Consider the following 14,655-nt stretch of genomic DNA (forward strand, 5'->3'; position numbering starts at 1 on the left):
GTGGTTTAATCTACGCCGGCGGGACAGGCATTTTAGCGGCGGGACTTCGGCCCATCAGGGCTGGAGAATCGCGCGGGGGGGCCCGCCAACTGGCGCGGCGCGATTCCCGCCCCCACCGAATATCCGGTGCCGGAGACTTCGGCAACCGGCGGGGGCGGGATTCACGCCAGCCCCCGGCGATTCTCCGACCCGGCGGGGGTCGGAGAATCTCGCCCCTGGTTTCAATTCCCAGCTTGGGTCACTGTCTGTGCGGAGTCCTCCCCGTGTCTGAGAGGGTTTCCTCCGATGCTCCGGTTTCCTCCCACAGTCCAAAGATGTGCAGGTTAGGTGGATTGGTCACGCCAAATTGCCCCAAAAAAGGTTAGGTCGGGTTACTGGGTTACAGAAATAGGCTGTAGGTGTGGGCTTAAGTAAGATGTTCTATCCAAGGGCCGGTGCAGACTCGATGGGCCAAATGACCTCCTTCTGCACTGTAAATTCTATGATTTTATGAATTCTATGATTTTATGACCTCGCTTAGGTCTTCTCCATAAACTGCTTATTCTCAATTCTGCTGAGAAAATGTCTTAGCCAGGGCCTCATTGTTCATGTGATTAGCTTTTGATGGTTTGTCGCCACCAAATTAGAGTATCTGGATGTTGTGCTAATGGATTAGGAAATATGATTTATTCACCTTCTTCTGTCATTATCTTTAATGGCTTTTTGAAAGCATGCCGTGTCCATCTCAGTGGGTTTGGAATGTAGAATGTATAGTAATGAGAATTATGTAGCCATCATGGCTGTCAGTTCACTTTGCACTTTTTAAAAAAGTCTGTTTTTAAAAGTTCAATTCATAATTCCAGTCGGTGGATTAAAAATCATTGGGCTCAATTCTCCGGAAAGATTTCCATATTGTAGTCGCGAGAAGAAACTGCTGCCAGTTTCCCGGCGCTCGGTCCAGCGAGGTCGCAACACTATTGAACGTTAATTGGTCCACTTAATGAGGCCCCACAGGCTTCTCGCCACAAATGGAGGCTCACCAGCCTGGAGGGGGCCAAACTGGCAGAGGCGAGCTGGACTTAAGAATCCTCACCACCTTCGAGAACGGGCTCTGGAGGACACGGGGATGGCCGAAGACAGAGCGGTCACCAACGTGGAGGTTGGCGGAAGCCACAGAGGTGAGGATCCAACAGGCCCCTCCCGGAGGACCTGTCACACATGAGTTGTTATTGCCATACTGACTGACCCATCCCTTCAACTGTCCACATGTCCATTCTCCCACGGATCCTCCAGCCTACAGCACCAGCCCATCCTGGGTGGCCCCCTTTCCAGCCTCCCAGGAGAACACCTAAGAGGAGAGCTCCAAGGAAGACATGATCGATGCGTCACAGCTGTCATCCCCACACTCCGCCAGCGCAGGTACACGCACCTCGGTGTCAGGATTTGGGGGTACAATCTGGTGAGCACCACACATCTGCTGATGTACAGCAGGTGGAGGCAGGAACCCCGAGGCAAGATAGCAATCAAAGGTCTTCTGGATCCTAGGACCCAGCTGGTTCCGAGCCTGATGCTGAGCCTCTAGTACATGATGTGTTATGTACTCTGGGATAACACAGGCTGCAATTGGATGCAGCTTTAACCAAAAGATACTCCAGACCTTTTAGTTTGTTCAATCTGAGTTATTGAACCAGTAGCACAGTTAGCACAGTTCTCTATGAGTTCGACTCTCTGCTAACCTAAGTGTGGTTACTCTGTCTGACTGAAGCAGACTAGCTCTTAGCCACGTGTTGGAGGTGCGATACTGTACATACACCCTGACTCACTCTGTAGATGGTCATCAGTGGAAAGAGGCGGAGTGTGAGGGCCTCGTGTCTTTTATAGTGAGATACCACCCCTGAATGTCCTGCCTGCTCATTGGTCATGTCCTGTTCTCCGTGTTCATTAGCTGCCTGTGCGTGCCTGTCTGTATATCAGTATTTGCATGTCTGCATATCATGACAGTACAGAATTACCCGGAGCTGATGCAGACAATAGGGACATTCAGAGGGAGATGTCAGCGACACTCCAGCAGGTCAATAGCCGATTGGAGGAGTCCCAGAAGCTACAGGCACAGGAGATGCCACGGGCAGTGCATGGCACCGAGGCCAACACTGCTAGGGTGGCGACCTGAGTGGAGAGTCTGGTGCATGACGCCGGCACCATTAGTGAAGGTGTCCAAGGTGTCACGCAGTCAGTGACGGCCATGGCTGAGGATCTTGGCAGAATGTCCAACTCGCTGGGGGACGTGACCCAAGGCTGACCTTGATGAGGTTCTGCGGGACATATCCCGCTCTCAGATGGGCAAGGCCGAGACCCTGCAGAGCTTGCCCCAGTCGCAGGTAGGCATTGACGAGGTGCTGCAGAGCCTGGCCCAGTCACTGAGGAGCATCGCCAAAGGCGTCGACACCTTGGTGCAGACATCGGGGCAGCTGGAGCTCGAAGCCGCTGTTCCTACGTCCGAGGTCAACCCCGGGGCCCTATGGGCAACGAGCAGGAGGAGGGGTGCTGTATGCCAACCCGGACCCATCCCACTCCTCTGATAAGGCCGCAGCTCGAGGTGTCAGCACACGGGACAGGGCAGCACGGCTGTGCATGTGCCATCGACAAGTGCACCATGGGCCCTCCGGCCCCAGAGCCCTCAGAGGACGCCCGCCAGGGGCATCAAAGGCCACCGGACAAGGTAAGCAGCTGGCTGCCTCCACCTCAGATGTGCATCCTGGGGAGACACCTAGACGTGGCGGTAGAACTAGAAAAAGTAAGCATGCTGAGGTTCACTGATGACACTGGGGGAGGGAGGAGAGGTTTGGGGGGGGTATGTCGGGGTTGAGGGGGTGGTGGGGAGAGTGGGGCAGCATCATCGGGATTGAGGAATTGTATGACATCTGTGACACATTAAAAACCGTGGAGCACAACCAGTATGGCGCCTCTGTAACTTTGTTCTGCTATGCGGGCCGGCCTCCGTACCCTTGGCCCATCTTTCCAGGCATCTCCACCTCCCTGTAGAACCCCCCCACCCTCTGGCCGTGGACGTGTCCCCAGAGCTGTGTCCCATCCACTGGGTGTTCAAATGTTGGCTGCTGCACATGTGGTGTTGCCTCCCGCAGTGTTCAAGCACAGTGCCCAGGCATCAAGGTGTGATTGGGATGCTAGGCAATGACTCTCACATGCTAAATGGCCCACCCACCCACGGGAATCCACTTGGGTTGTGTGAAGTAGTCACTTAATCATGATTGCTAATTCTCTATTAGCAATAGCCTTCGGCCAGAGCCCTCGGCAGTCAGTTTGGGTTATGGTTGGTCATTGGGTCGACAGGCAGGGGCTAGGTTTGCCCCCGGAATGGGTACACACGATCCAAGGGTTGGCATGCTGGTGCTGTGTGCAGTTGCCCCCCATCTAGCCAAGTGTCCCCCACCCCTGCCGAGCACTGAAGTGGCAAGCCCAGCACCTCCGGACTCTGCCTGTAAGCAAAGTTGGCTACTCACTTCCTTCGCTCCCTGCAGAAACCTTGCCGCCAGGTTCACGTTTTTCAAAAGGAGTACTAATCGGCGCCAGCATGGCCACATGTTGGGGAGACCGATGAATGACAGGAGGCCGTTGGATATGCGGTCGTTCTGTTAATTGTATGGAAATAGGGCTTAAATGATGATAATTGGTTTGTCGCCACGCTACGGCGACATCCAAATTTCGCCTACGGTAGCGGGCCAGTTGAATCACAGATTGTTTGGCGCCTGTTACGGTTCTCGTTTTTGCTCTCTCCCGCTATTCACCAGCATCGTTTTGCTCGAGCAAGAGCGTAACGAGGCCTAAGTATCACGCCCATTATTTGGCATAAAGCAGCTCTTTAATCATCAATGGTCAAATTATCAAACAACCACATCAATTTGATTTTAAATTGTGCATTTATCTTCGCGAAAATGATCAAGGACATTTCAGAAGAGTGTTATCAAATAAAATTTGACATGAAGCCACATGAGAAGATATTGCGATAACCAATCAAAAGCTTGGCCAAAGATGTAGATTTTAAAGAGCAGCTTAAATGTTGGTTCGTGTAATGTACAATGGTCTTGAAATTTATCTTCTTGGTTTGTACAGATTCTTTCCACATTGATATCTTTACATTTACACCCAATTATTGCAATATTGATTAGATGTAAGCACATCAATACCAACGAAAGAAAATAAATCTCTTTCCGCCAATTTGTCACCTTATCGTCAAGTCTGCGTTTTAATGGAGGCGGCATAGGGGGGAAGTTAGGGCCTCGGCGTGGACCCCATTACGGGGGAACCACCGGTTCGCCCCAGGAAGAACAGGTGGAGGGTTTTTGGGCTGGCACAGGGCAGGGATACGTAAGTTGGGGGACCTGTTTGTGGACGGGAAGTTCGCGAGCTTGGGTGAGATGGAGAAGAAGTACGGGCTCCCCCCGGGGAACACCTTCAGTTACTTACAAGTAAGAGCGTTTGCCAGACGGCAGGTGGTGGAATTCCCACGGCTACTGCCACACACAATACAGGACCGGGTGCTCTCGGGGGGGTGGGTGGGAGTGGGGAAGATCTCGGAAACTTACCAGGTGATGCAGGAGGAGGAGGAGGCCTCGGTGGTGGAGTTGAAAGGTAAGTGGGAGGAGGAGTTGGGAGAGGAGATCGAAAAGGGGATGTGGGCAGATGCCCTAGGGAGGGTGAACTCTTCCTCTTCATGCGCGAGGCTCAGCCTCATACAGTTTAAGGTGCTGCACAGGGCACACATGACCGGGACAAGGATGAGCAGGTTCTTTGGGGGTGAGGACAGGTGTGTTAGGTGCTCAGGGAGCCCAGCAAATCACACCCATATGTTCTGGGCATGCCCAGCGCTGGAGGAATTTTGGAAGGGCGTAGCGAGGACGGTGTCGAGGGTGGTAGGATCCAGGGTCAAACCGGGCTGGGGGCTCGCAATATTTGGGGTGGCAGAGGAGCCGGGAGTGCAGGAGGCGAAAGAGGCCGGAATTCTGGCCTTTGCGTCCCTGGTAGCCTGGCGAAGGATTCTCCTTCAGTGGAAAGATGCGAGGCCCCCAAGCGTGGAATCCTGGATCAGCGATATGGCAGGGTTCATTAAATTGGAGAGGGTGAAATTCGCCTTGAGAGGGTCGGTACAAGGGTTCTTTAGGCGGTGGCAACCGTTCTTAGACTTTCTGGCAAAACGATAGACATTGGTCAATGGCAGCAGCAGCTCGGGGGGGGGGGGGTTTACTTTATTTTTGTTTATGTTATTTACACTGGAAGGGTCTGAGGGGGTGTATACACCTGTTGTCTTAAGTCGGGGTGTTAATTTTAATTTATTATTTAGGTACGGGGGGAGGGGTTTGGGGGGTTGCTTTTTTAGATTGTGTTTTGTACTTAACCCTGTTGGGTTCTTTTTTCTTTCTTATTTTGTTATTGATATTTTATGAAAACCTTTAATAACATTTAAAAAAAAAAATAAAGTCTGCATTTTAATGCTTTGAAGTTAAACTCAACCACCAATAACAATTCTGTGTTAACAGCTACTCTCCAACTATCAAACTAGCCAAGGGACTGTCTCTGGCATGGAGCAATCAGTTCCCACTACATGATTCAGTAACATCGGGCTGTACTTCAGCACTCAGTAAATCAGCAGCTGGAATTTTACGAACACCTCCCGGGAGTGAGCTGGCAAGTGCAAAGGGTGTAGAGTTGGGTGGTAGGCAGCAGATGCCGTGCCCTTCAACCACCCACCTCTGCTAGAATTTTACTAGCAGCAGGGTGAGTGTCAGGTGGCTCACCCCCCTTTAGGCCAATTAAATCCCTAAAGTGGCCAACTAAAGAGCTCCTCCAGCTGCATCTGGTAAAATGCCAGTGGTCGGGGGTCCCACATAAATTTTTAAAATACAAATTTAGACTACCCAAATATTTTTATTTCCAATTGAGGGGCAATTGAGCATGGCCAATTCACCTACCCTGCACATCTTTTTTTTGGGTTGTGGGGGTGAGACCCACACAGACATGGAGAGAATGTGCAAACTCCACACGGACAGTGACCGGGGGCCCGGATCAAATCCTGGACTTTGGCGCTGTGAGGCAGCGGTGCGGTGGGGAGTGGTGGTGGGGGGGGGGCGGCAGTCGCACATTATGTGGCAAAGCCATAGACTAACCCTGGGAGCCTGAATGTGGCCTCAGGAGTAAGGGACCCTTCTGCCTCCAATGGAGGCTACCCCCAATGGCAACCACTTCCTCTGTTTTTTTCAACAGCCTCCTGACCAAAGTCTCCCACATGAAGCAGGCTGAGGCCTGCCTTACCGATATCGGGAAAAACGCCCCAACACATCTTTGAGTTCGATCTCCTCCATGGATTCTTGTGGAGGATTGCTGCAGTCCGAGCAGCGGCCACAGCCCCTGATGGCCTTACTGGGACGGGAGGGCTGGTAGCCACCTATTGGCCAGCAGCTCTCAAAGGCGACACATCCTACCACATGGGAAAGAGGCCATGAACACTTAACAGTTTGATGATCATTAAATCTGGTCGTGACTTCCAGGCCAGTTGGGCATGGGGGGATTGGACTAGCAGAGCTATTGCCTCTGTGACAATTTCTGACCAGAATTTCTTGTTCTTGTATATGTTTCGGACCAGTTCCCAGGAATGTCTGTCTTTAAATTCTTCCAATTTGATTTCTAGATGCAGTTTCAATATTGAGCAATAATTAATTCATGTACACCTGTGTGATACAACAACATATTAAACTGCAATCTGGATCTATTTACAGACTACTCAGTTTATGTCTTATCTGTCAAAATCATTACTTCCGTGCTTCTCCCTAATTGCACAGCTATTTTAGGCTGACAATTTGTGATTAGTTAGCAAATGCAAAAAGTAGGACAAAAAACAAAACTGATGATTATTTTCCCCTGTCACTAATTGTATGAATTTTTCATGTGTTTTATTCTCCAGGAGAGAGAGTGAAATGAGGATCCCTAATGGTTGGCTGTGTCATCTGGCTCCTGAAATTATTCAACAACTTTCTCCCTCTACAGATGAAGATAAACTCCCATTCTCCAAGCAATCAGATGTATTTGCATTTGGGTTAGTTCACTGCCGTCTCACAAGACAAGCACTGCGGTAGCTGGTTTTTAAAAAAAATTGTATTAAATTTGTCATAACATTAATTAGACTGGGACATAGCTGTAGATTTTGAACATATCTTAACTTTCTCAAACTGGAATCTTAATTGGGATTCATAAAAAGTGATCATGGAATCTGCAATGTTGTTTACAAAACAGGCCTGACCTCACTGTTGGATAATCCAGATGACCGATCAGAACTTGGATCTCACTTTGTAGCCACTCGTCACTCGCGACTTGTAAACACTTTCACATTATTCCCTGGGCCCTTAGAAAGTCTCTGCAGATCCCAGTTTGAGAAATATGAACATAGACCCCCATCCCATTTACTGATCTGATAGTGGGATGTTAACCTATTTATAGTACCGTGGACAACCACACGTTATAGAAGCCATCAGATTTTCAATTCCATTATTATAATATTCTGTACTGGACAAGGGAGACTAAAATTATCTCCATAAATTCCTTTCAATGATAATTGTCCAAAGTTACCAAAATATATTTTTAAAGAGGTAGCATAAATTAGGAAGAACAGTGATCCATATAATTGTGAAGCGTAATGGATCACTTATTGGATTTAAGATACATTTATCCAAAGTCCATTGCAATTTAATTTACAAGATTTTCTGCAATCATTCGCTGCCCCTGGTATCACAGCAACATATGCAAGTGTTCCTCTACAACAACCTGTAGAATTTCCCTGAAGCTGGTGGGGCGGATTCTCTGTTTCCACCACTGTCAATGGGATTTTACCTCGCAAACACCCCACCACACTGGGAAACCGTGGGGGCGAGAGGGGGTGGGGGGGCGGGTGCACTGCCGACAATCCCAACGGCCAGAGAATTCTGGCCCACCTTTGGTAATGTGTGCGGTGATATGCATGTGCATAGTTTTGTATATAGTTGTCTATCAAGGTATACAGTTAGCAATGCGACATCCAACCAGCTGATGGCGATAGAGATCTACCATGTGACTTGAGACACCGGCCAGTTGGTAGTAAGTCATACAAGAGGTTAGTCGCACTAAAAGTACCTCCAGGGAATTCACTGAATTAATTTATTTTGTTACTGTTTGAGTCATGGTTCGTCAGTTATCTTTCCACATGTTCATCTTGTTAATAAATCTTCTTGCTAGTCAAGAAACTGGATGTTCTGTGAGGATCTTTACTGCGGCCATAACACAGAACATAACAATGTGTAGTAATTAATATTGTTACAAATGTAAATCATGAGCAATCAGAACCTCATGCTAAATGCAGAGCATAAATATTTTCTTTAACAGGTTGTTTTTAAGTAATTGGATGAGAGGAGTAATGATTGCTATTTTGATGAGGCTGTCCTCATTACATTTTAAATTGAAACTTTGGTGTTTTGCACATCCATTGATTATCCTGTAGAGTTTGTGAAAATCGCTGAAGATATTTTCCCCTTACCCAAATTTTTTAATTAATTTCAAAAATACACTTTATTCATAAAATCTCAAAAGAAAAAACATTACAAATACATTTCAAATAATCATAATAGAAAGGAACGATAATGTTTACATTTATTCCAGAGGTCCAGATGCAGTCTGAGGTGCTTCAATTCAGTAATGAGGAATTACATACATTAAAATACTTTCATTACAATTCTTTTGAAACTATTTACATTGGCCATGTTGCACCATGCGGTGCTTCTATAGTTACATATATTTAGTATTAAACAGACAGACCAGGGGGTTTTACACAGTTACCAGCCCCTCGTTGTACATTTGCTGAAAGGCCTTACACCGTGGCCTTTCCCCATTGCGACTTGGAGGTGGCTGCCCCAAGCTTGAATGCGTCCCTCAGCAAATAGTCCCAGACCTTGTAATGTGCCAGTCTGCAACTTTTGGTTGAGGACAATTCTTTGCACTGGAAGATCAACAGGTTTTGGGCAGACTGAAATCTTCCACCGAGTTGATAATCCTCCAGCAGCAGTTAATGTTTGTCTCGGTTCGTGTCCCTGGGGACAGCCAATAGAGCACAGAGTCCTGCGACACAGAGCTGCTCGGGATGAACCTCGACAAATACTGTAACACAAAACGAACCTCAATGAATTTTCAAGTAATCCTCTTTCTCAAAAGTTGCAGAGTCCTTGAATATCTTTAAGGTAGAGGTAGATAGATGTTTGATAAGCAAGGAGGTGAAAGGTTATCGGGAGTAGGCAGAAATTTGAAGTTGAGATTAAACTCAGAGCAGTCATGATCGTCTTGAATGGCAGAGAGGGCTCAAGTGGCTTACAACCTTTCCTAATTTGCATGGTTGTGTGCACGCAACAGGAAAGGAATTACAGTATGCTGCAGCACATGCCCTTGTTGGACACCATTACCACCGTGGAGACTGTGTAAATCTGGGTATTATCTTCCTGATTATAAATGTAAAAGATCTTGCACTACAAAGCAATTTCTTCTAAAGCCATAAGTCCCATAAACATTGGCTACAGAAAGCATTCATGGCAAGTGAGACGAGGAACAACACTAGAGTGCATTTTGTCTCGTTAAAAAATGTTATTTGACTAACACTTAATCTATAAGAAATGCAAAGACCATTCCAATGCATTTAATAAGTGTAATTGAACCAGACTTTGTATGGGCTGTCAATTCCATACTTTGGTTGTATTGATTCAAGCCTATGGGCGCGATCCAGTGGCCACGCTGCGCTCGGTGCAGTAATTCAATAAAAGCCGGGAGACCCCCGTCCCAGGATCTGCCTGGCTCGCAATGCCTCATGAGATGTTGCAATGTAAACCTCATCACTTTTTGGAAAATCTGCATATTAGAGTGAGACAGCTAGTATTACTCTAATGTGCCTATTCATTCCCTTTACCTCGGAGACCTCGGGCGAGTGCCGTTCTGACTGGTCTCCACAAACTGGGACCAAATAGAAGGGCACTCATGGGGGTCTCCCAGGAGATCGAAGGCCCCCCGCTGCATGCCTTTTGGGCAGGGTGGTACCCTGGCACTGCTGGTGCCACTTGGGCACCCTGGAAGTGCCACCTGGGTACCAGCCTGGCACTGACAAGGTGCCCAGGTAACACTGCCAGCTGGCACTGCCAAGGTGCCAAGCTGGCATTTTGTTCTGTGTGCGATCAGGCCGGGGTGCCCTGTGATGTGGGGGGTAGGGGGGAGGGTGGCTGGGGACCCTCCCAAAGTGCGTTCGGGCTGGGGCGGGGGTCAACTCTTAGCTGTCATAGATCATGCCGCATGCGGAGCTCCTTAGTGTGCACAACTGGGCTAAGTGCGACCTCGGCCATGTGTTCCCCACTGAGGCCCCTTATACGAGTCGCGTTGAATTAGTTGAATCGCACCATTCATGATGATTTTCTTTTGATAATGAAATGTCTCTTTTTGATAACTTTATAAATGAGTTTCAGTCAAAGTCGTTTATTTTTATAAGCCAAAAATATACTGAAAAATTCCACACATGATTTCCAGAGCGGATTGCAAAATTACTGAAGTACCAACAAAATTATTAGTAGAAAGCAGCACATTAACATTATCATTGTAATGTGTAATGTATTAAAATGCTGTAAGCTACAACAGAAATGAAAATAATTGAATTGTGGATCCCTTTTGTTTTTCTTTTAACTTCCAACAAATTTAAATCACAGAATGTATTTTACTCTTCTAAACTTATAAATTAGACATTACATAGTCAGAGATATTTTAGATGTTGCAAGCACAGCATCTTTAAATTTGGTCTTTCTCCTGCTGTCGTCTGTTATAAAGATTGCAGAAGAGATTTTAGTTAATTTTCTTTGTCTTTTGGGAATGCATGGAGTGCAATCAAACTTGTTCCAGTTCTACATCTGTACAAATGTTTTCAAAACACCATACTGTTGTGTTAATACAATTTATTGCATTTTATGATAGAACCATATGGTACGAGTTGCATGCACGCGAGTGGCCTTTCAAAAATCAGCCAACAGATGCGATAATATGGCAAGCCGGGCGAGGCATGAAGCCTAGTCTCAGTCAAATTGGCGTGGGAAAGGAGATTTCGGTACGTAGACATCAAACAGCCATTGCTAATCTAAAATTATTCAGTACTTTAAAGTACTACATGCCCATGTATGACTTAGATCTGTCAAGAGGCTCAGAAGTGACAGACACATTTACTTGAAATGAACAATTTTATTGGTCTGCATGGCTGTCTTGCTAAGTCTGCATCCTTGAGAACAGTATTAATGAATTTTCTCACCTTTAGTTCTTTTGGTAAGGCCTGCTTTGCCATATAACCTTTTTCATCAATAAAGGCCTTCCTTAGAAAAGGAACATGGCAACATCAAATGGCCTTTATCTCCCTTTATGCAGCTTCAGTTTTGTACAGCTTGTTAAACATAGAACATACAGTGCAGAAGGAGGCCATTCGGACCATCGAGTCTGCACCAACCCACTTAAGCCCTCAGTTCCACCCTATCCCCGTAACCCAATATCCCTCCTAACCTTTTTGGTCACTAAGGGCAATTTATCATGGTAAATCCCCCAACCTGCACGTCTTTGGACTGTGGGAGGGAACCGGAGCACCCGGAGGAAACCCACGCAGACACGGGGAGAACGTACAGACTCCACACAGACAGTGACCCAGCGGAGAATCGAACCTGGGACCCTGGTGCTGTGATGCCACAGTGATATCCACTTGTGCTACCGTGCTACCCAATAGTGACGAATATTTCACTCATTCCAATTGTTAGTAATAATTTTGTTACATTTGTACGATTTAACAACATGATTTTGGTTTCATGGTGTTATTTATAAATCCAGCTTATAATATAATGGTGAACTTCCACCAATCCCATTTTTGTATTGGTGTTAAAAGCATCTGTGTCTCACACCAGAGATTCCGATTATAAATCTTGTGGGTTTCTCTTGTGTGGCCAATTTAACTATATTCCATTTTAAAAACGTATTATGCATTGTGTTAGCTTTGATCTGTGAGCAGGTAAAAATAAATGTATGCATGGTATAGCAATTGATATTTTTTTTAGTCTCAGTGCATCTGTTATCTGTTTCCGACTGATTCCAGGATATCCTGCTTTTCTGCTGGGCCTATGAGCAGGAAGAGCGTCCCAGCTTCTCGAAGATCATGGAGCTGCTTGAGAAACTGCCCAAGCGAAATCGCCGCCTCTCCCACCCTGGACATTTCTGGAAGTCAGCTGAGTACGTTTCCCTTAGCTCCAATGTGTGAAAGTCCAGATACACATTGTCGGATTTTGGATGCAGCCTTTCGTTTCATGCATTACGTTGCTTTAGTGTTTCAAATGATTGGTGGACAAATCAGATCAATCCTCCAAGGGTGCACAAGTTGGGAATCGGAAACAAAACTCCAAGTGAGTGTTTTAAACCTCAGCCTGATAAGATCCGCAGCAGTATGGGTGCAATTTGGCACACTTTCTTGTTAGCCACAGCTCCAAGGGCCAGGGTGAAGAGCACGGTGTGTGGAAATATCACTTGGTTTTAGTTGATGGAATTCTTGTAACTTTGAGTTCGGCATCTAGGCAGGCACAGGAGGCACACTTGGAGAAAAGGCCAATTGGGTTCAAAAAAAAAATTCTCATGAATAAATTCCGTGATATCATTGCCAAAAAAAGTACTTGCATGATCTTGTGGCTGCTTTGAGTCTATCTGCAAATGAGGAAAGTTCCAACTGCTCAGATGGTCCCTCAAATGGGTAGTAATTGGGAAAAGGAATCTAATTCATGTGCTGTGGAAATCTGATGAGACCATGTCACTGGAAAAAAATACTGTTGTGACTCAGAAACATGTGTGATCCATTATGATTAATGTCCTATTTTGTATCATGGCCAGGTGGATAAAATAGGACCTTTGTGTTGTGTGATATAAAGTGATTTATATCAACAGTGTAATTTTATCTGATTCCGATTGGGCATGCAATCCCAATAATCAAAAATAGCTACAAAATTGCATCTTGTGCTTCTTGATTGGTCTGAATACTCAATCCTGTTACACATGGGCGTGGTACCAAGACAGGATTTGATAAAGGTCACAACAGGCCCTGATCATGGATCCAAAAATGAGGTAAACTAAATGGGCTTGTATGATCTTTTCTCATTTCTACCTTTTTGATGAGCTTATGTTTTTATCAGCAATTTGTGTGTCCATACTGACCTATAATAGGATCCTACAATCCTGGATCTTTTCTTTGCCAATCTCTGGATGAGAAACTACAAAAGATCAGCAGATTTTAGTCAAAAATAGCTTCCTCCACATTCTTTCATCGTCCCATTGACTAATAGTTCATGTCCCATCTCCTGCTGCTCCCCATGGTGACTGCTGTCCTACCTGACACTGCATGCCCTTACTGCCATCTGATTGTGCCAACTGATGCCCTGAAATAAGCAGGGTTTTTTTTAAGGTCAACTTTTATTTTAATCCAAACAAAACAAAGTATACAGCCTTTTCACAAATCTCAGTCAGTACTGTAACTATAAATCTCTGCCATAGATAATTTGGTTCAGTGATAATTCATTCGATACACCAGCAAAATCACAACCTTGTACTGTGTGGTCTTTCAGAAACACGAGTCTTTCTTTATTTCTGAGGCATTTTTATGTACTTTTCCTATGCGTTTAACTTTATTAAAACATCTTAGTGTTTTGGATTTTTTTTTGTAGTTTAATGGATTTTTTTCTTTTGAACATTGAAATTTGATTCTAACAGTAGCGTGAAACATGGTCCATATGGTGCAGTTATAGTTCCATAAAAAAGTGTTTTTATCTGGCACTGCAATTTTATCAGTTCTTTACCATGATAGGAGTGCACACTACCTATATACCTTCTGCGGATAAAATGGGAATTTGCATTTAAAGAGCACCTTGCCATGACCTCAGCACAACACAAAATACTTTCTAAACATTGGATTACCTTTGAAATAGCGTGGCAATTGTCAACAAATGTTCCAAAATAAAACAGTAAAGTGCAAAAATGACCATTAGTGCTGAGGGAGGGATGTTGGCCAGGAAACAAGGGACACTTCCTACTCGTCTTTGCATAGTGCAGTGGGTTTCTTTTACGTCCAGCTGAATCACCGGCACCTGCAGCGAGAACCTTGCCTGAACATCTCATCTGAAAGACAGCCCCTCCAACAATGCATCACTCTCTGTACGCTGGATTACGTTTTCTAACCTGTGGTGGATATAAATTGACTCAGAGACATGAGTGTTGCGGTTAAGCCAAGTTGATAACGTGCATTTAGAAAATCATACCGTGCATGCAATGGGGTGTCATTTCCATGAATTATTGCCCATCGGTCATGGAGATTTGATCATCACGTTCTAAGCACCTGGATCATTTTTTACTTTGAAAGATTGCTGTGATGAGAACGTCCTACATTTCTAATAGTCAGCAAAATAGCATTAGCAATACATCTATGAGCACTGCAGAACCAAGCATAAAATGATATAGTGATGCATTCAACATATTTTTTCACTTGTTTACAAGTTTGATTTTTTATATATATATAGCGTAAAAACACATTAAGAAGTTATTTGG

The 14,655-nt window shown here is 45.6% G+C and overlaps 1 protein-coding gene across 1 annotated transcript in view; it reads left to right on the forward strand.

Moving 5' to 3' along the window:
• Nucleotides 1–13,881, forward strand: part of ksr2 (kinase suppressor of ras 2) — an 815,194-nt gene extending 801,313 nt beyond the window's left edge. Inside the window, exons 18-20 of the mRNA XM_072496823.1 lie at nt 6,956–7,087; nt 11,017–11,146; nt 12,170–13,881. Coding sequence (XP_072352924.1) covers nt 6,956–7,087; nt 11,017–11,146; nt 12,170–12,331 — 424 coding nt within the window. The 3' untranslated portion in view covers nt 12,332–13,881. The remainder of the gene's footprint in view (nt 1–6,955; nt 7,088–11,016; nt 11,147–12,169) is intronic.
• Nucleotides 13,882–14,655: the final 774 nt, after the last annotated feature.

Source organism: Scyliorhinus torazame, chromosome 1 (assembly GCF_047496885.1).
Source record: "Scyliorhinus torazame isolate Kashiwa2021f chromosome 1, sScyTor2.1, whole genome shotgun sequence".
Lineage (NCBI taxonomy): Eukaryota > Metazoa > Chordata > Chondrichthyes > Carcharhiniformes > Scyliorhinidae > Scyliorhinus > Scyliorhinus torazame.